Source organism: Diadema setosum, chromosome 13 (genome assembly GCF_964275005.1).
Source record: "Diadema setosum chromosome 13, eeDiaSeto1, whole genome shotgun sequence".
NCBI lineage: Eukaryota > Metazoa > Echinodermata > Echinoidea > Diadematoida > Diadematidae > Diadema > Diadema setosum.
The window spans coordinates 18,439,767-18,461,147 of record NC_092697.1 but is presented as its reverse complement, the minus strand read 5'-3'; the positions used below and the strand labels follow the sequence as shown (position 1 = coordinate 18,461,147).

At 38.0% G+C, this 21,381-nt stretch overlaps 1 protein-coding gene across 1 annotated transcript; it reads right to left on the bottom strand.

Annotated features, from left to right (window-relative positions):
* Window positions 1-6,013: 6,013 nt before the first annotated feature.
* On the bottom strand, window positions 6,014-10,424 carry LOC140236458 (uncharacterized). Its single transcript, XM_072316383.1, has 5 exons — window positions 10,255-10,424; window positions 9,316-9,660; window positions 8,070-8,344; window positions 7,386-7,476; window positions 6,014-6,323 (listed from the first exon to the last, which is right to left on the bottom strand). The coding sequence occupies exons 1-5, from the start codon at window positions 10,422-10,424 to the stop codon at window positions 6,188-6,190; spliced, it is 1,017 nt and encodes a 338-aa protein (XP_072172484.1). The 3' UTR covers window positions 6,014-6,187.
* Between the last annotated feature and the right edge of the window lie 10,957 nt (window positions 10,425-21,381).

Here is a 21,381-nt window from a genome sequence, read left to right as displayed (position 1 = left end):
TGCCACTGGCAAATAACATAAAAACCACTTAATCCACTTCACAGATGGAAAATGAACAATAACAATAAATGGTATGATTATAATAAAAAGTAATGTCTGTAAATAGCTTTATCTTAAAGGGTACAACGTACCCAAGAGATCCACATGATTTAGGAAATCACATACCGCTATCAACAAGATTAGCGAGGTGAATAATGCGTTTGACCCATTTAGAGAATGAACCAATTATCACTTGTCATGAAAATAAAACGGTTACACATAATCTCATCATGCAGGGAAATCAACTTAGAATCCAGTTCATCGATTAACAGATATTTGAATTAATTATGCATCATGAAGACTTTCCGAGTTCGTTACAAGATTTAGGGTGTAGAACAGGATTCCACTTTAACCGCAGTTGTCATCTTTCATTTAGGAAACAAAACCACTTTTCTGCAAGTACATTGCCCGGGTGGAGTCTGTGAATAGCTGCCATTAGCGACACAGGACAAGCTGATGCCATTTCTTTTCACATAAGAGTAAATCGCAGACCCACTCCACGTAGGAATTAGTAAGAAAAGGAACCACACAGTGTTCCAATGATCCAATCCAAAGGGATTATCTCATTTTAGATGGGACAGATTTAGCACGTTTTAAGACTACTGGTTTATTCTGTGACGTCCTGATCTAGATTTGCGCTAAAGGGTTAATGCACTCTGAAAAGGAATCGAGTACGTTAGATGACGGTCTTCAGGTCTTTTGTTGTGGAAATGTTCGAGCAAATTGCTAACCAATACATGGAAAGTGGAATTAGGTCAATAATTAGGTCTTCATTGATTAACCACTTTGATTGTTTCTACGGGCCACATAGGCCTGGCTCCGCAGCTTTTATTTTTTCTTTTACGTAATCACTTGGGACTAGAGCCACCCAGATCTACAATTCGAGTTTCTTGCTGTCATTGCAGTCGTAATTCAAATTGATAGCAAATGCGTGGAAAACCCTTTCAAAGAGTTTGAAATGACAGGGTTCATGTTACCACAAATTCAACATGTCAAAAGAAACCAACAAGGCACAGCACTAATTAACCAGATTTGCAATCGTGATCATAAAAGAATGCTGACATCTCTTTCAAAACAAAAGTTTTCCGCATTCAAAACTGCATAAATGGAATAAAATATCGAAAGATGACATGGATATGCTTGCACAAAGATTTATAGGTCAGTTGATCAACCGTGCGTCGATTTAAAATCATCCCGAATTTGAGGGTTTATAGGACTGCGGTTGGTGGGTACATGGGTAGGGTTGGGATAAAAGTTTTTTTGAGAAAGTGAAAGTAGGCCCCTGCCTCTGAATCCTTTGATAATAATGATAAATCTATGGTCAATGGTCGAGGTGGATTTAGGGATTTACCCTTAGAGTGGTGGTAGGCTCACAAAGGGAGTACTTTCCTAAATTCGTACAGATTCGTCAAATCGATAACGAACAGCAGCGTAACATTAAAAGAAAGAAAGCTCACCCTTCTTGGTCCTCAAACTCATGACAGCGTTTTGACTTCTTGCTATGCGAATTCCTGGTCTGTTTAAACTCGACACCGTCACTGCGCCTTTCGTCGTCCGTCGCATTGCCTGCTTCAAAATTTGGAAAGAAATCCTTGTAGCGCTGAAATTCCACCGCCGAAAACCTCGACTGGAACTCACCGGCCATTCTGGCGGGTTGGTAGTGTACCTTTGCACAGAATGGAGAATCGCAGACCAGTGGTAAGGTGGGATGACACGTGTATTAACAGTGCTATAGGGTGGTGATGGAGGCCCGACTGAGGCTGGTCCTAATGAAATGCGATGTTCTGGCCTTTCGGTCTGTCCTGGAAAGAGGTCTGAAGACAGAATGAGAGGTGTATTTTGGTGGAGGGAATACAGAATTTTGTGTCTTGCCTCCCAAAACCAGTCATGCGTATCTGCAGATCTGTCCAAGCATGGACCCTGAGGTCAATGGCCAAAGAGAACCACTGCAACAGATGAAATCGGCTGTACACAAGTATATGATGTTTTCAATTTACAACTTGTAGACACGTTGAAGGTTAAAAAACTATAACTTTTGGAAACTGATGGTTTATTCTTCGCATTCGACGGCCATTTCACACGCCTGTCATCTCTATTCACAACATGACATTGCTCTCATTCCTCGGGCTGTAGAGATTTCATAAGACATAACAGCAGGTGTGACGTTACAAGGATGACCGCCAGAGTACGTTGGGTTCGTTGAACTCTTTGACAGGTAATCGATATCTGCCAAAGTTGTGACTTGAATAATTTCTGTACCAAATATTGAATAATGGATTTATGCCTTCCGTGCAAAATGGATACGTTTATGACAAAAAGGTTAAAGAGTGCCTTGTACTCGTCGGATTTAGTTTGTATCTCTTCGGTCAACGATCTCAATTCCCTTAGACGACACATTTATCTTGAGGTTAACACGTCGACTTGGTACCCTAATGTTAGTATCTACCCGGTACCCCCTTAAAATATGGACATCAGTACGGTAGTATTTTGTTTCCCAAATGCAGTGACAATTAAAAGGTGGTTTATTGACAGTCGCAATTCTTGGGAGCAATTTGTTCTGCGTTTATTTTTTTCATCTTTTTTTATACTGCCATTCCTATCTTGTTCAGTGAGAGAATGGTATTCTATTGCCATGCTGTTCTGCAATCAAATAGAACTACTTATAATATATGCAACACACTTTTATAAAAAATGAACAGTATTGTGTGTAATATAGTGATAAACCTGTAAGTTTGGGGTATAGAGCTTTCTGACAGTGCGCTGTATTATTTTTTTCTCTCTATGACACTTTTTTTCTTTTTTACCCATCGTAGTGCAATGCGTCTAGTTATCGAATCTTAGATTCCTTTTGTATGGGTGTATTCTACCGTCATTCAAACTTCTTTTCGCTTCCAAGCACGATCGCCAGTATGTGACATGTTCGTGATCTCTTTTCATTCTAAAAATATGATCTCTATACAAGAAATGCTAAGGTGTGTTGAATTGAGGGATTATTACAGACTATTGTCACACCATGTTGTATGCGACGAAACATTTCCCTAAACTCGGCTATATAAACCAACTTATGAACGTCAGTCAAGAAGTGAATAGTCCGTTTTAATTGATCGCAGAGGCGAGCAAAGAGAGAAGCTCACAGGTGGATATTTCAAACACTAATGAGAGATTTCACTTGATTCACTGTGTGTGGGACAATCAAGAACAGGTTTATAATCTCTCGGTGTTAAGCCTGGCTTATACTTTCCTGATGATGAATTGGCGCCAAATTGAAGGAACAAAGATACGACGATGTTGTTGATTTGCACCTTCGCTGTGAAAATGAGAAAATAATACTCTGTGAATAATCGCCAATAATGGTCATCAGACATTGACCCTTCCTATCCAGTGCTGTCCAAGATCGTGAAGGTAGTGGACAATGAAAGACTTCTCGTTCATTATGGGTGTGACATAAGAGGGTATTGTTCGCAATCAAGCATGTCTTGTCACGTCATTCGAATGTAAAGAAGTGTTAAAAAGGAGAAAGCGTGCCAATTCATATGGTTCGGTCATTGACCTGCGTCGGTCCCCCTTAAAAACATTAGCCTTGTCTGTCTTCAGATTTTATCAATTTCACGAGACATTGCAACCCAAAGCTATATGTTCCCGATGTCAGTAGCAAAGACAGACATATAGGTTAGATTACCAACACCAACAAACTTCGAAGGGATTATAACCTTCATCGTTATAGGGAAGTGAAACACCCAAATATAGTATGGTCTCTTTGTAATTGCGGCAATATTAGCAAAACACACCAGTGAAGTGTGAGGAAAATCGGAAGACCTGTTCAAACGTTATGAATCTTTAGTTTCGGTGCCGCCATATGATAACAAGACATTTCGTGACGAAATGTAAATGTAAAGATAACTCCACAAAATTTCACGTTTTTTTTTGTTTTGTTTTGTTTTTTCGTGAAAGGTACACATTCCCTCTTCTCGATACTGATATAATATTATGTTAAGGATCCCCCTATTCTCCGTAAGAGGTATATAGGTTAAGTACATTTTTTTTTGTTATGCTAAAAAATGAAAACATGTCGACTTCCCTTTTTAATTTGTAAGTATAGTTTTCCCTGCGTGACGTCACAAAATGATGTAGTGTTCACAAGCAGCGATGAAGGCACAGAAGTTTTAAAAACTCACGTAAATTTTTGAAAGGATTGTCTGATTTTTCTCGACATTCACTGATGTGTTCCATTCAAATATTGGTGCATTCACTCTACCCACGTGTATATTTTGGATTCATTCTGCCCATTTAGATTTAGGTAATTTAGTGCTTAGTTCGAAAAATTTGACAATGATTCGAAAAATTGTTCTCCTCACTTCAACTCACAAACCAAAAGATGCTCTCCGCTTGCTAAAAGACAATGACAAATCATGAATATTATGACTGTCATGTATGTAAATTATGTTATGCGAAAAAACAACTTTTTTCTTTTTTCTTTGATGATTAACTTGAAAAACGTAAAAAGTGTGTCTTTGCGTCGGTTTAAAAAAACAATATTATGACATTGGCCCTACAGAAGGTAGATGGACCCTGACCAGTGCTTGTGTGTGTGTGTGTGTGTGTGTGTGTGTGTGTGTGTGTGTGTGTGTGTGTGTGTGATTACGACTGTGGCACAAGACTATGGAATCCACTTTAATATGAAATTTCCCAGGAAACATAATGACTGAATTTTCATATTCGTTGTCTTTAATATGGCGATTTTCGTCTAAAACAGCTCGACAAGAGAATGATTGTATTGTTTTTGCCTTGTTGCATACGATGTTATCATTCTATACCAACATAATCTTTCATCAGAATCTCAAAAGGTAGGTACAATGTGTGTCGTTTTTCTGTTTTTCTTTTTGTTTTCAGCAGGTAGGTAGATATTTGATTTACCGTTGAAACAATTTTGGAAATAAAACTTTTGAAACATATACCTCGTATTGGTCGCCGTGAAAAATATTCAACCGACATATAACGAGGCATGTCAAACATGACAGATGTTGAAATTGTATTGATGTGATTTTGTTGACTTCATCTCATATATTGCAATGAAATGCGTAAACAACGCGCTTGCTGAACGGTGTAAAAGTCCGTAGTGTGTCTTCTTGTAAGAAAATGTGCATTTTCCCCCCAAGAGTGGGAGTTCCTTCCACATGCCAAATAAAAAATAGATATCATCCTCTTTGAAGCGTTCGTGATAAGTGCCATATTTGTCATCATTCTATCAATACCATAACCACCACCATCATCATCATCCCTCACTGTCTCCATGGCAACCACGCCGCCTCACTCAATTCTACAATACTGCTGTCCCTGTCAGAACCAAAAGACCCAGCACACACTACACATCGTGGCATCGTCACCCATGTCAATATGTCTTTGCCATTATCAACTGATGAGAGTGAGAGCGTGGGAGGGGGTGGTGAGAGAGAAACAATAAAGAAGGGGATATCAAAAGAGAGGATGAGAGATGGTGGGGGGGGGGGGTACGACGAAAATGAATACTGCATTACTCTCTATTTTCGTTGAAGGATCCCTGTATTTCTGAAGAAATATATATTTCGTTACAAAGATTCTGACCAACAGTATATCGCACTGACAAAACAGTTCTCAAGATAACATTAACTTTTTTTTCAGTTTACATCCGACATTACACTACTACTTCTACTAAACTTACACTGCTGCTCCTCCGAAATCTCTAAATCCAAGACATTTTCGTTTCTATCAAAATGAGCGGGGGTGCGAACACTATCGTTCTTAAGGGATATGGAATACTTCTCACAAAACAAGTGTAGAAAATGACTCTTTAAATGAAAAATCATTATGTACATAAATCTAAAGATGCTAAAAAGAATATCCTTTATAACGTCAAATCGTGTCATATTCCCGTGCATAAATTAAGCAAAAGATTTAACGAAATTTATCCTCCAATATTACCTCCGCATAACTCTCTTTTCACTCGGTTTTAACAGGTCAGTCTGATTAATGGCTTATATTGCTCATGTCTTCCAGTGTCGTACATCAATATCACAGTTCAACTCATTGCAAAGTTTTATTGAATGCATCGGGTGCCTTGTCAGATTCAACAAAAAATGTAGAGTCACGTGATATTGCTGAAGTCACGTGGTCATGAGATGGACTGCGTTCTCCTGGGTAGACACATCTTGAGAAGGACCGAACATCGTGCACACCTGGGAAACGTTTTGCTGTCTTTCCGAGGAATCAACCAGCACACGGGGCATCGGATCCGATACTTCTTGTACCTGGAAGAAAACAAGCAAAATAAGTTGATTAAAATTTTAAATACAGATGACAAACACGACTGAAAATTTCACATGGCTGCTGTCATACATAGCAAGCAACTTGTCTTGCTTCATTTGCATAATAATGTGTCACACTCTCGGCATTCCGTACTGCCTAAGAATATGCCTATGACAACAATCAGATTGGAATTTGTATGAGCATCTGCTTTGAAGAAAAATATGTTTGCCATAATTGTCTTACAAGATTATGGCGACTACGTCTGTCAAATCAAGCATTTGATGGTCCGATGGTCCGACTAAGTCATACTTCCCACCACCTTAACATGTCCACAGGTTCTGAATTGACAGGACATGGTTATATCTATAATCACTGTCCTGCTGTGGTATGAGAATAACTATAAAACTAGAATCTAACTGTTCAATATGTCATCCCTTTCATACGAGTGAAGATGACATACTCTGATACCACAGGTCACATTCCCAGCGCTACGAGTCAAATGATATCGTCGTGAAGTATTTTAAAAACGTCATGCAGTCTTACTTCTACAAACGAGTTTGGTACACAAAATCGTAATACAGTACATGACTTTGTCCTTTTATGCAAGGCACTGCAAGAAGAGTAATATTAGCTGGATAGGAAACATCGGAAACCTAAAATTTTGAACCTACTCTCCTAAATCGCAAGTAGTCTATACCCGCCGAAGAAGGCGTATACTTGTGGACTGCATCTCCGGCAACTGACGAAAGAAAGTTATTAGTGGGCATTGAAATAATTTTACAGTTATCTGGGCTTCTTGCTATCTGTACATCCAAATTCCCATCCTCAACAATACGGAGAATTGGTAGATCATACTTTCCTGGAGAGAAACCGATTACAAAATATCATTTCATAGATGTGTTGTCTTGAATGACAGACCAAATCCTAAAATCATGCTCAAATGTGTTGCATTGAAATGAAGGGGGGGGGGGGGATAAATACGATGGTTACAAATATATAGTGATGTATCGTAGTGATTAACTTGTCCCAATGATGAATAGATATGAGAGATTCGAACCTCGTACCTGATACCACAGGCGTTACAGAGCGGCGTCCCGTCCTCGGCATCCCTCCACAGCGGCGTACATCTCGTCTTACACGATTCGCACTGCTTACCTGGATGGGTAACAGAAAACGTGTTCACTGCACTTACTACCCTTTTCAACAATCATACGCTCAATGATCTTTATTGCACTATTGTAGGCCTACGTACATCTGTTTGTTCATCTCTGAACAATATTGAATTGTTTTTCGTTTTTACGAGTCGTTTGCACAAGGAGGCAGCCTACAATATAATCTGAGAGGAAAGGAATCTTCATGGTCATAACAAAACATTTTTTTCTGTAAAGAAATAAAAAAAAAAGTTTCGGTTATGACAAAGTCCCCAGAACTTTTTACAAGGGAGCATTAAACGATATCATGTCATGTCAAACGTCCGCTCATTATTGTGACCTGGCAGATTATAGAGGTTATTTTCCATCGTCTCACAAATACCACAAATAAGTTGCCTTGCACAGGATGAATTTCACTTAAATAGTTTCTATGTAGTTCTAGTGAAGCACTGTTTTACCCCTACCCTTTTTGTTGCGGCGACACATTAACTCAACCGTTAGTAATCCAAACATTAAAAACTATCTACAATTTAACCACGAGTTGATTTTAACGGATAAATTTATATGTTTATGAATAGCCTGCTCGATTTGTCATACCTTTACATTTGGATGACGTAACGTTTCCGACTTTGCTGGTGGATGAATGCGACGTCGATGACGGCAGCGCCGAAGACATGGTCATCCTCGCACCGCACCTAGTCCAGGTCGGAAAAGAGGACGGCACGTCGGTCTTGGTCTCTCCATCGTAGTCCGTCCCAGAACTGCTGGATTCGGAGTCCAATCTTCTCGACATCGAGACGTGATCGTCACGTGACATTCTACGCCATCGTAGAGCGGATCGTCTGGAGAGCAATCGTCTGCAACGACGGATCCTATGGGTGAACCGATTGCGAGAAATTGGGATTTTGCAAGGATAAGAGGACGATAAGTGCATTAAACTGATCAAATGACAGAAATAACAGTATGTCGATCACTGATGAATGTTTTATGTAAGTCACCTAGAAGATACGATTTTACGATACTATTTGGTAACGACAAATTCAGCGCATTTCTGATATAGACTACTCGATGACATTTTCTCCTTTTTAGGAATTTAAGAATCAATGTTCACGTTGTAAGCATGAAGTCCGTCCTGAAATCACTGGACGCTCTCCTAGGCTTCCCAAGCTAAGGTGCCAAGGCCAAGGGTCTTTCGGAACACTCGAGTAAATTGTCATTATTAACAACCATTTTTTGTTCTGTTGTAGTGGAGATGCTGGTTTTACCACAATTTCTTATTGATAATAGGAGCTTCGTCGTCAGTACTTTGTAAAATTTACAGGTATGATTTTGATGCGATCCTGGCACGTTCCACCCGATTCCCATGGAACTGTTCTTAAACTTACTGTAAGTAGCCAAGCTTTTGATGTGAAATCACTTTTTCTTTTGTAAAACGGATCCCCATGGAAGACAAGAGGTGGCAATCATTGTCACCACTGAAAATGGGATACCCTCCATATAGTCTACTTAATTTTTCACGAGCTTTGAATAGACCATGTAAAACATTTCATCTTTATGTATGGAATATGTTGAAAAAAAAACAAACATGCCACAAAAGCTTTTGATAAAGATTCGACACAAGCAATACGCTAATCAAGAAATTCATACGTTTTACCCGAAGTTTGATACAATGATTCGTAAATTTACTTTCTGTTTATCGGTTTCATTCATGACCGACGAAAATGTCAACTTCAAAAGGAAAACATACATTACAACTTTGCGATAATACTTAAAACTTTACAGATTTACAGTCTCTTAAAGCGAGCTAAAAAGGAAAATGAATCAATTTGTATCTCCGTTCTACCTGAAGGACGGTCTAATGTTCAGCTTGGTAGAAAGGATTGGTTTGTTTCCAGCGATGGCGGTCTCGACCGAAAACGTAACTCCAGTAAATTTGGGATCGTTCAGTCTCGGACTTCTCTTCGGACAAGTTGCCTTCCGACTCTTCGATCTACTGGCCGGTGGCGACGATGAACACGACGTTGAATCCGAGGCACTCGACCAGTAGGAGCAGAGTGTTTCAAGAGACGAAGACGGACGCAACGGAGGTGATGACGAGGGAAAGGACAACGAGGCGGATGTCGAGTCGTATGAATCGAAGTAACCCGCTACATCCTTCCAGTGACGGCACGCGTAGTTCGACGAAGTTCTGTGAGAAGAACGTTAATTTGGGATAATATTCATTTCCGAGTAATATCTATCTTGGCCGAAACAGTGAAAATTTTCTAAATGTTTACCAGTTTTTAGACTATATCTTTCAAAGAATTTGTAAACTCAAGTGTGAGACTAAATCTAAATTTTATCATTGTGTAAGAGCAATTTTATAGCTTAAACTTTGAGCAAGGCATCAAAGTGGGTAAATAAGTGAGCTGATATTATTTCTCCTGCCATTGGCGGGTGTTGAATCCAAGTCCGAAATTCATAAATATAGGATTAATTAGGAATCCACCTGTATTTATGCAGCATGTGCTTAATGAAATCAGGTTCTAACTTCAACTTAAGATGGAAAATGAACGACAATCAACATTCTAGTTTTACAAATCTTACAATGTAGTAAAAAACGAGAACTAAATTTCAATAGCATGGTGTGGTCCATCAATTCTGATCCAACAATTCATTCGCTGCTTTTCTTTTTCCAGAAAAGACGAAAACACTATCTAGACCTATGTGGTTGTACAAATAGAGAAATAATACCATGAATTGATCATGACGGTGAAAAACTTACGAAGGACATTTTACTAACAATTGACGATCTCCCGATTCCTGAGAAATCAAGTCCGTGGTCGTTGCTGTGTTGGTACCACCTCTACGCCCTTCGTGCACCGTCACATTGTCCGTTTCAAAGTTTGGAAAAAAATCTTTGTAGCGCTGGAAGTCGGCAGCTGAAAATTTTGAGTAGAACTTGAAAGCCATTCCCGAGGATGGAAACATCAGTTGTCCAAAAAACGATAAAGCCAATGATGGACGTTATGAGCAGAGTCTCAGCCGGTACATCACCGCGATGGTAGATTTGCACAGGAGCATTTTGTTAGCTCCGCTGAAGATGTCAGGATTTTATATCCAGCCTCCACACACACCAGCCACGCTTTCTTGGTTTGCCCACGTGAGAGCGCAGCTGAAGTAACAGGCACTCTGTTTCCGATTTGAACTCGTAAACACACAGGTATGTTTATCAACCTGTTTTTCTTCTTGGCAGGCAAATTCGCCCCTCACTATATGTGCATAAATTTACACGATGACATTTGTCTCGCTCCTCATGATGTCCCATTGTCTCCGACACATTCCCTACAGGTGTGAGGTGTTATCTAATTACAGCTTTGCGACCAATGAGTTGCACCAACAAGTGGCAAAAGACCGATAACTTTGCATTGAATCGATTCCAAACTTGTGATCGTCTGATTGACGTTCTTTTTTCCTGCCATTTCTGGATAGGTAGCGATGATAAGATGTGAATCAAACCAAATCGATATTTCATTGTTTTACTCCTTCCAACAAACAATCGCCTCGAGCGTAGGACTATTTGCGTAAAATAATGTGTTAGTCAAAAGACTGCAATACTCTCAGATATGAGGATTGTTGTTTCCTTACAATGTAGGCCTACATAATGACGGTGGATGATCTCCTTACATCCTTTGAGCTATACGTTCCTTGCAAACTATAAAAGACGAAATATTGGACTTTCGAAAGCGGCGGAAAAACGTTTCTACCCCAGTTAAGGTCAGTTTGAAATTGTAGCCTTCTACAGACGACTATAGCTGTGTTTGAAACCCCTTCGCGATACAGGTAGTGATCTGACGTTTGAACTGTCGAGCATTGTCATCAAGAAATTGACAAAATATGAACAGAAATGTAAAAACGAATGCTGAAATGCCGCAGCAGAAGAAATCACCTACATGAACTTTCATGTTGAAAAAGAAGTTTAATTTTAAATAACAACTAAGACTAGGTGAGACTATAGTACCAAGGTGTGTAAAAACAGATTTACGGTTCGCAACTTATAACGCGTGTACATAGTATATGAAAAGCATATCGCACCTGCACCACGTAAGAGGTGATAAAATGTCCAGTGACAATAGTTGTTTACCACACAAACGAGCGGAAATCATTCTTATGTGGCCATCCAGAAATATTCGAGTGATGCAAGGAGCGGCCAAAATAATGACCAGATACTAGTTGTTTACTGCTAAGACCGACTCGCACTTCCTTTACAAAATAGGTGTCAAAATATTTTATGAATTGACGTGCACAGAATGAGGAAACAAGGACAATTGCGACGATGTTGATGGTAGTTTTCACCTTGGCTTTAAAAAATTCAAAGTGATACTCTCAAAATGGTATAATTAATCAGAGATGGTCAGCAGTCGTTGACCCTTCCTGTCTAGTCTTGTCCAAGGTGACAACCCCCCCCCCCCCAGTACGTTATCAATTGGATTGGTAAAACCAAGGAGGTTTCTCCCTAGTAAAACGTGTGTCGTGAACTTATTCCCCAGTGTATATATACTACCAGTGTGAACACTCAAGGAAGACGTTTCACAAACTTCAGATTTTGAACAGTAGTAACCAAATCATAGGAATATTTTTAGACCCCTTTCCCAATAAAAAAGAAGCCAAAAAAAAAAAAAGAAAAGAAAAAGAAAAAGAAAAAGAATGAAAATCCCCAAATTATTGCTCATTCACTCACATTATTCCAACTCTGTGCCGTAAATCAAGATATTACGATCCTAACTTTAGTTGCTAAGGAGATCGACATCATGCCCGTCTGTAGTATTCTCAGAATCTCAACATTCGTTGGGAGTGGAGTTCATTGTTGTAGCTTGTAACACAGGTGTATCTTGACTTGCAAATGATTTCAACGTGATCCGATTACATCACGCCTCCACCAACTCACGGTAACTCGTTGAGTAGTCATTTTGGTGATGATGTTGTGCTACCAGTGGTGACACGACATTTGCTCCTGCGACAATTGCTCCGGTCTTATTTTATCCACGGACTTACAGGGTTAGGGTTTGGACTGTGATAAGGTTTTAGGTTTACATGTTTAGTTTGATTTGAGGATTAGGATTAGGGTTAGGGTTGTGTTTTCGGGTAGAATTAAATTTGGTTTAGCGTGCAGATGTATCATGGGAGCAATTGTAACAGGAGCAAATGTCATAGAACCGCTCCCAATGTACACCAGCAAAGACTCGTCGTAACCACCAGCATTCCCGTCAACATCATCACCATCTTCATCACAACCACCACTACCATCCAAGGTTTATCTATTACTGTATAAGATAAGGACTGATCTCGAAACCACCATTTCCCTGAGTACCCCAACATCAGAATCATCATCATTCTGAGGATTGTCATAACCGCATCTCGTGCTGATCATCTAATATGGCTGTCATTACAGTAATCAATTCGGCCCTTCTTTTCTCAAGACAAATACAACTGTATTGCATTAAGCAAGATCAAAACCTGATCAGACTTTCTCCACATCATCATCATCAAAACCATAGTCATCATCACATAATTACAATCATTTTCATATAATTATCATCACATATTACCATCATCATCATCATCATCATCATCACCACCATTATCACATAACCATAATCGTCATCATCACCATCACCATCATCATCATCATCATCATCATCACCATCATCACCATCACACCATCTTCATCATCACCACCACCATCATCATATCACCATCATCACACTCTGCATCACTGAATATGAAAGGGATATGTATGCACACGACGAATAAAGGCACTCTGTTCAACCATATTTTCATTCTTTGAAAATATTCTTTGCTTTTTATCAATACTGCTTTCCCACACTGCTCAAGCTCACATTACACTTATTCAGTTAACAAAACCAATGTTTACACATTAACAACATTACCGCCAATGAGTTATTTACCTTAACCATCCTCTGTTAAAACAAGAGGACTGAAAAGCCCTGGTATATGTCCATATAGCAACCAAGAGCATTAAAGGTAGGATTTAATTTGATGACATTTAACATCATTTTTTTTTTCACACCATTACATTCATTACACAGACAGTCATCTTGGACCCTTCTCTTACAATCTTTCCTTTAAAAAATGAAGGAAGGCAAATCATCTTGAAAAGCGTCTAGCTACATTTCTAGACAGAAGACATAATTGTACACAGTGAATTAACAAAACAACAACACAAATATTAGGGGAAGTACGGTGATGTCATAACTAGAACAAAGTAAACAAGATCTCGATAGAAATTGAAACAGCCAGATGCTGCCTAAATCCAAATCACAATAAAAACATAAACTGGATATACTGACAGATTGACAGACAGCATATCAATAGATTGATAGAGAAGGTGAGAGAGTGAGAAAAAGAAAGGACACCAGTTCAGTTTATTTCTTTAGCAAATACAGTATCTTCCATGCTTCAGAAGGCAATAAAAGAGACCCTGTCTAGCTACAGTTCCTTTCAAAGTCCTTAGTAATCCCATAAAATGTTAAAAAGCAGCCTCCTCTTCCTAAATACATATTATTAATATAGGATGGTCACATCTGAACTTGTTAACAAAAGTTGCTGATAAAGTCTGCTGCCCATTTCAGGCAGATTGACAAAAGTGGTAAGACATGAAGCCATTTAATGAACCATGAGATACTAGTATAGATACACATCGTCAGACACGGCACTGGCAGAATAAAATATACAAAATACTATGTACATGAGTTCATAAATAGTTGTAACAAAAGACATATACACTTGGGATTGGCCTACAACATGATTTTTCAATTCAGTACAAATACATTGTAGTGGGATAACATGTTTCACTCAATATACTGAAGATATGACAACAGAAACAACAACCTGATGTCTATGTGAGTATTAGAGCTGTCTGCTTTACCAGACATGGCCAGAAGACTACAGGGTGTCTAAGAAATGATGGAGCAGGTGTCGGTGTGAAAATGCTCATGAAAGATAGCTCTGGATTACAGGTTTGAGAATTATCATGGCACGAAGAGTCAAGCATGAACAGCTTCTAGTGTTGTCAAAAGAAGTAACCTAGTAACAATTACCAACCAATCCTCCAATACATGAAGATTATTTCATAACAAATAATCATAACCCAAAATCCATTGCAAAACAAGGTTGATATATCTGATATACATAGATGGTATCCTAGAGCGTAAGACTCTGGCAGAGTCAGAGTCAGAATATAAAAGATTCAAAATTCCTCTATCTAAACACTACCTCAAACAAGGCCTTGAGGTATCATTTCAGCTTGAAATACATCAATTCAATTTTATATCAAAACAAAATCCATTTCTACACATAACTGTGTCTCTGCTCACAAGATTCTATCTACTAGTGAAACTAGCTTGTAGCTCCCAAAGCAGAGCTAGAGTTTTAACATATTAATTGACTTTCAAAAGTGCAGCTGAACATTTGCCATTGAATGCAGGGCTAGAACTGCTATGTTCCACAGAAGAAAGAATTCTCTGGACATGTGTGGTACATACCTCTTCGACATTGACTTCTCAAAGAATGTGTGTTTGAGTGCACATTCTGTCATAAATCATGGACAATGATATTATGTTAAAATAAAAATTCCCAGAAACTATTTACAATCAGGTGAAAGATTTTTGATCGCACATGCCTAATCTTGCTACAACATCTGAAATCAAAATAGTCTAAATATTTCCTGGAAACATCTGTATGTTAAAGTCATTTTTCACAGGTAGGCCTACAGTTTTAATGTAAAAGTGAGGGTCATAAAATGATTGTACATAGACCTAGTGTTAGTGTTTGCTTTTTATTTGTTGTTTTTCACTACAATGACATAAATGAAATATCAATTTAAATTAAACAATAAAGCTGCTCAGGAGTGATCAAGAAACAAGCAGGTAGTCAGTGCAAGAGAAATGGTGCAATCACTTGGCCTTAACAGGTCCACAGGAGTGGACAAAAGCTAGCCAGCAAACTTACTAAAGGTTGGTAAAGGTCTTAATCTCCTACTGAATAAAGCTGCTATAGTTCTTCGGGCTTTGAAATTGTTTTTACTTTTCTCATTATTTTGGTTATTTGAATTCAGAAGTTCACAAAGTAAAACTACTTTAAAATTTCAATTTACAATACATAGATAGAAGCAGGTGGTTGGATAAAACAAAGGTTGTTGTTATGTCAGCTATGATTGTTGTGTGTCCAGATATCTACATTTCTTACAGAACATGTATGGACAGTGAATATACAATTTTCCTAATCCATGTAAATCTATGGATGTTTTTCCCCTAACTGGCTCTGCAGTCGACAATCTCATGAACCTGTAATAAACAATGCTGTCTGGCTGGTAGAATGCAGACAGAACAGATCACACGCCAAAATTACAGGGAAGTTTGGGCTACCTTGGAAAGGTGTTGAGTGAAAGGGAGTAGCCCTTCACTTTAATGGTGTGAATAAGATTTGAATTATACATTATTTTGAAAACACCTTACTTTGTCCTGATGAAGAATGTTGAGCCATAATCACATGTGCACAAGCATCCCCCAAAAACGTAGTCTTGCAAACTTGTATTTGATAGCAATTTGTGAATATTTTGTCTTAGAATGTTGATCAGTAAACACAAAGGCAGACTAACATATCTCTGCTGACTTTAATCTGGTGGAAAAAACAAGAATGTCAAAATTTGACAGCTGATACAGTCATTCTATGCATCCTTCAAAAACTAATTTCAGCGAGGGATTCAGGTGTGTTTCATGCAAACAATACAGGCACTGCATTCATGTTACCTGTGTGTAGCAAAACATACACGATAGTATGGCACAGATTCTTACAAAGAAGCCACATTGTCTACACAGGATTCAGCCTCTTCATGCTTTTTTAGTATAAACTTCTAAAGGGATACATTTTACTTTCATGACAACCCAATCTGTAGCAATCTTGAAAAATTGAAGGAGTAATAATTCCAAGAGAAGAGATCTTTTTCAATTGCAAAGTACAACCTGAGCCTTCTTCATCTAAGACTAATTCAATTGACTTACGTCCTGATTCATCCATATAATTTGAAGCAAAAATGAAAATCATTGCATCTGGACTTACTGTTAAAATCTGAGAACCATTTCATGTCTAATGTAATCCTCAACAATTGACTCCTATTACACTAAACATCGACAGTGCATCTGAACCAAACAGGAACACCATATTCCCGCCACAAATCAGAAGAGCTGATGAAGGGTCCAGGATCAGACATAAAATGGTTCTCGGTGTTAAATAGTAAGTCCTGATGCAGTGTTTTTTTTTCTTTTGTTTCTTAATGATCTAAGACAACTTTCTACAAGAACCATTTTTGAACACCTACCTATGAACTGGATAAAATGTTCCCAGTGAAATGAAATGAATACTTTGAATCTTTGAATGTTTCTGTGGCAGTAGAACTTTTAGTAAAATGGTCTACCCACTCTCGACATTTTGGTAAGCATGTTCTTATCATTTTCAAGAGTTTTTATCGTTTTCAAGAGTTCTCCTGAAGATGATAAGAACATACTTACCAGAATATTGAGAGTGGATAGACCCTTTTCAGGGCCTGGGCCACTCACATACCCAAGAAAGCATATGTGGTGTGCAGTGAAGCCTTCTACTACTAGACATGAATACTTGCTTAACCCTAACTAGGCCGGGGGAGGGGGCCTCGGAGGCGATGTACCGCTATTGCGAAAAGCTATTGCCGCGACGTTTCATGACTTTTTTCTTTTGAGTCTCCCGCACCTTTTGACACCAAATTTGCGATGCCCGGGCACGCGGTTCCGAAGTTGCGCATAAATATGTACGTGCATGTCAGACCAAAAATTGCTCAAAAAACATGAATTTGTGGACAATTTCAATGCAAACTGTGTTTACAGGCAAATTTCATAAAAGCATGAGTTTTATTGATGAAAATCAATTGATAATATATTTTCTTGTTCGGAACAATGTCGCGGACAAGTTTCATCGAAAAAACAATGAAAAACATTAAGTCGAAAAAACAAAAAAATACATAAGAAATTCAAAAAACAATAAAATACTTAAGAATTTTTTTCTGATTGCACATTTTTTTCTCTTAGATTTGCTAAGGACACTAAAAAGAATATTTACACAAAAAATGTGCATGTTTTGAGCTTTATTTAGTGATTTATACCAAATTGTCTGATTTCATGCATTAGCATAAATGATAATTTTTTGAAAAATTAACTTCATGGTACTTTAGATTACATCATAGGGAATGTGTGTGCCAATTTTCGTCGCGATCACGTGGTTGACGGCCGAGATCTGGAGGGCGGGGGCATCCCATCTACCTATCATCTACCTAGATAGCCCGGCCTAGTTAGGGTTAAACTGCCTTGCTTTCAAATGACATGTCCATAGAATTACAACAACAGATCTTGTGAATAATTGATTATGCTTTGAAAAGTAAAATGCAAAACACAAATGGCACATAACCTTGTGTGAATTCAGATTACATCATTTCCTTTACTAGTTTGTCATCAGACTTCTCATTCATTGTTTTTCTACTTACAAGCTAAAAATTTAATCTCAAATCAAATTAAAAGAATGACATGCAATCACAATATGAACCTTCATCACTCTTATGACTTCCTACACTATCACTGTCAGAAATACAATGTACTTTTGCAACATTACAAGGGGTGGAGATGAAACATTAAAGGGGCATTCCGGACGATTTTCATAATTTCACATCATGTAGTACATAAATCAACAGCTTCATGTATAGATTTGTAGAATTTATTGTGGTTCTTGAGCAGAGAAACAGTACTTTCAAAAACCTTAAACAAATTACACTTAACAAAGATGATGACATAGGAGCCTCACATATCTCAGAAATGTAGCAGTGTCATTCCATTACAATACCGCATGCTTGCAAGCTCACCTGTGTGTAATCTATGCATTCCTTCTTCTTTTGTGCTGCTTCCTTGAGCCACATCTCATGCATTCTTATGGTGAGGCTGCCATGTCATCATCCTTGTTCATTGCAATTTGTTATAAACTTCGAAAACATTCTTATTTTTCATCCCAATCATTATAAATCCTCAAACTCTGTACCCAGTATAACTAATTTATATATGTTCAAATGTAAAAATTTGAAAATCATCCGGAGGTCTCCTTTAACTAAGAATAACATTTGAGTTGTCATTGGAACAAATGCTTAACATACTGAAATTCCATTACATAAATTCAGAATTAGCAAATGACAGTATCTCGTCATTGTTCTCACCAACAATCAAATGTACTGTCACGATAAAAGCAGAAACAAAGGGAGAATTCTGCGATATGATATTTGGCATCTGGTAGGTATGTGTGTAATCTGAACTGATCTGTCTGGTAATGCAGTAAGGCGCTACTGGGGATATACCTGTGTGTTTCACTCATTTCAGAAAGCGTAACTAATCCCAGAACTAGGGATACTGTTATACATTATTCTCTTGTTAGGACAGTAGAGTGTACTCAATTTGCAGGAAGCCTTCACCATGCAGAATTCGCCAGAGCTTGAGATTTAAGAATAATATAGCACAGTCACTTCTTCAAAAAAACATATATATATATATATATTATTTAAAAATTTTTTTTTTTAAAGCTACATTCAAATGTTGAAATGATCTAGGTGATATCTCAAGACAGATGTAAATGCAAGTAACCATGCTTACACGGGTAATCGACTGAGGTGCCTGTGCATTTGGAAAGTTTGAGAAAAAAAAGGTGGCACATTGATATGTTCCATGACCAATAACTACTTTGACTAAATGATATGTCTTCTATTGTTATTTCACTTCCCTCTATGAACAGATTATAGCACAAAACACATTGTAAGTTTACACATTTGGCAGTAAAGGTTTCAAGAGACAGCATGTATACTCCATTGGCAACACAATGAAATCAACTACTACTACTACAAAAAAAGAAAAAAGAAAAAAAATAATACCATTACCAGGGTTGATAATCCTTCGGCTATATTTTGGCGATTCGGTATGTATTCCAGTGCATTTTCAACAAGAACTGAAAGACATGAATGCAAGAATTCATTTGGCAACATAGAAGTGAAATAAACCTGTCTTAACTCCACTGAGTTTTGCTTCCCACTTGACCTGTATGTAAAGCAGATATGTGGTTACAGTCACTAATTTGGCAACAAAATGAATCACACTGACAAACGATCAGAAAAGCAGAGCTGTCGTTCATCTGACATTGGCAACAGAAATTCAACTACATGCCTACAAAAGCTACAACAGTTTGTTTTTGTGTGACACAGAGTATACATATATAGTTATGTCTGCTACTCTCTATTCTACCTGCTACAGTATTTTTTTTCCGTATTTCTTGTTTCACAACAAAGCCTCGCATACCTAGTGTCTGGAGCCTATATCACCTAAATGCTGCACAGCTATTTCACAGTGTCATTTGGTCCTTGCCTATGTCTGCTGCCCTCATGCTTCCCTTTTGGTACATGATGATCTGGGGCCCAGTTTTATCAAAAGATAAAATCGATTTTAAATGTCCTTACCACACAGGTTGCCATAGACTTAGAGTTGAAATCAACTTTATAATCAATTTTAACTCTTCATAAAACAGGGCCCTGAACACACAATGATTCATTGTTTGATTCATCTGATTGCTCCAAGAATTAAATCAATAGTTAACACGCCTAGCAAAATATTTAGACGGTAACATGACATTTGCTCCTGCGACAATTGCTCCAGTCTTATTTTCTACAAGACTAAGGGTTGGGGTTAGGGTTGTGATAGGGTGTTAGGTTTAGTTTAATGTGAGGATTAGGATTAGGGCTAGGGCTGCATTTGTGGGTAGATTTTGTTTTGCTTAGCGTGCAGATATTTCATGGGAGCAAATGTCATGGAACCTATTCAGACATGTCTTCTTCTTTTTTTTTTTTTTGCATGTGGATCAGCTTTAATTGCATTGCTTGGAGCATGTAGAGCTTGCATAGATTGTAAAGAATGGCAAAAAGTATGGTGTTTTTGGACATCATAAACATCATTTAGAGTGCAGCATCTCCGCTTCATTGTAAAGAGATGGAAGGATGTACCCTGTGTAGGTCATGTACTAGTACCCTGTGTAGCAAGGTGCTGAGGGAGGTGTAAAGAGATATATGTGAGTGTTTGTATTGTGCTCACTTTGGTATTTGGTGTTGTGGTAAAGTGTTTTCAAGGCTGCGTCTTAAGCAAGCTGCTTGATATTGACATGATTTTATGTTGGTTAAAAGTTCAATGGGGAGTTCAGTTTAGTGTAGAACTGGTGAAGCATTTGTCATGCATTTACAGTGATGCTTGAAGTTATTCTCTTGGGGTTTTGTGAGGTAAGCGGTAAGGAATCTACATAAATCTTCGGGCTACTACCAGATTCTGACACCACATATGTAAGCCTAAACTGTGTGTGCTTCAAAACTTTGCAATAGGCAAAAAACAAAAACAACAACAACAACAACCCTAAAACAGCAATTTTATGACAGGATTAAAGATTAAATTTTCCCATTTGGGTGCATTTACTCTTCATTGATTTTGGCACTGAAATTTTTTGACATGAAATACCTTTTGATGCTCTAAATACATTAAAATAATTGAATGCCTGAATAATTGAATGACTGAATGCATGTTATGTGTATTGTTCAAATGGTCAATGCTTTTACATGAAAAAAAACAAAACAAAACAAAAGATGAAGACCAAGAATCCATTCCCACTGAAGTGGGAGCAAATCTTCAGAAGTCTCTCTTTCCCGCTTTTCATTTCTATGGTGTAATGGATTTACTGATGAGGTATAAAGTCAATGTTTTTCTGATTTATTTCTCTCAGGGATTCCTAGAGATTTGCAAATTCTTCAAAT

Bases quoted from the DNA above. Each gene is read 5' to 3' on its own strand.
- LOC140236458 (XM_072316383.1), bottom strand. From the start codon at position 10,424: ATGGCTTTCAAGTTCTACTCAAAATTTTCAGCTGCCGACTTCCAGCGC. The intron at 9,661-10,254 runs GTTAGTAAAATG...TTCTTCTCACAG, and splicing joins GAATCGGGAGATCGTCAATT to AACTTCGTCGAACTACGCGT. The intron at 7,477-8,069 runs GTATGACAAATC...TTACCCATCCAG, and splicing joins TACGTCATCCAAATGTAAAG to GTAAGCAGTGCGAATCGTGT.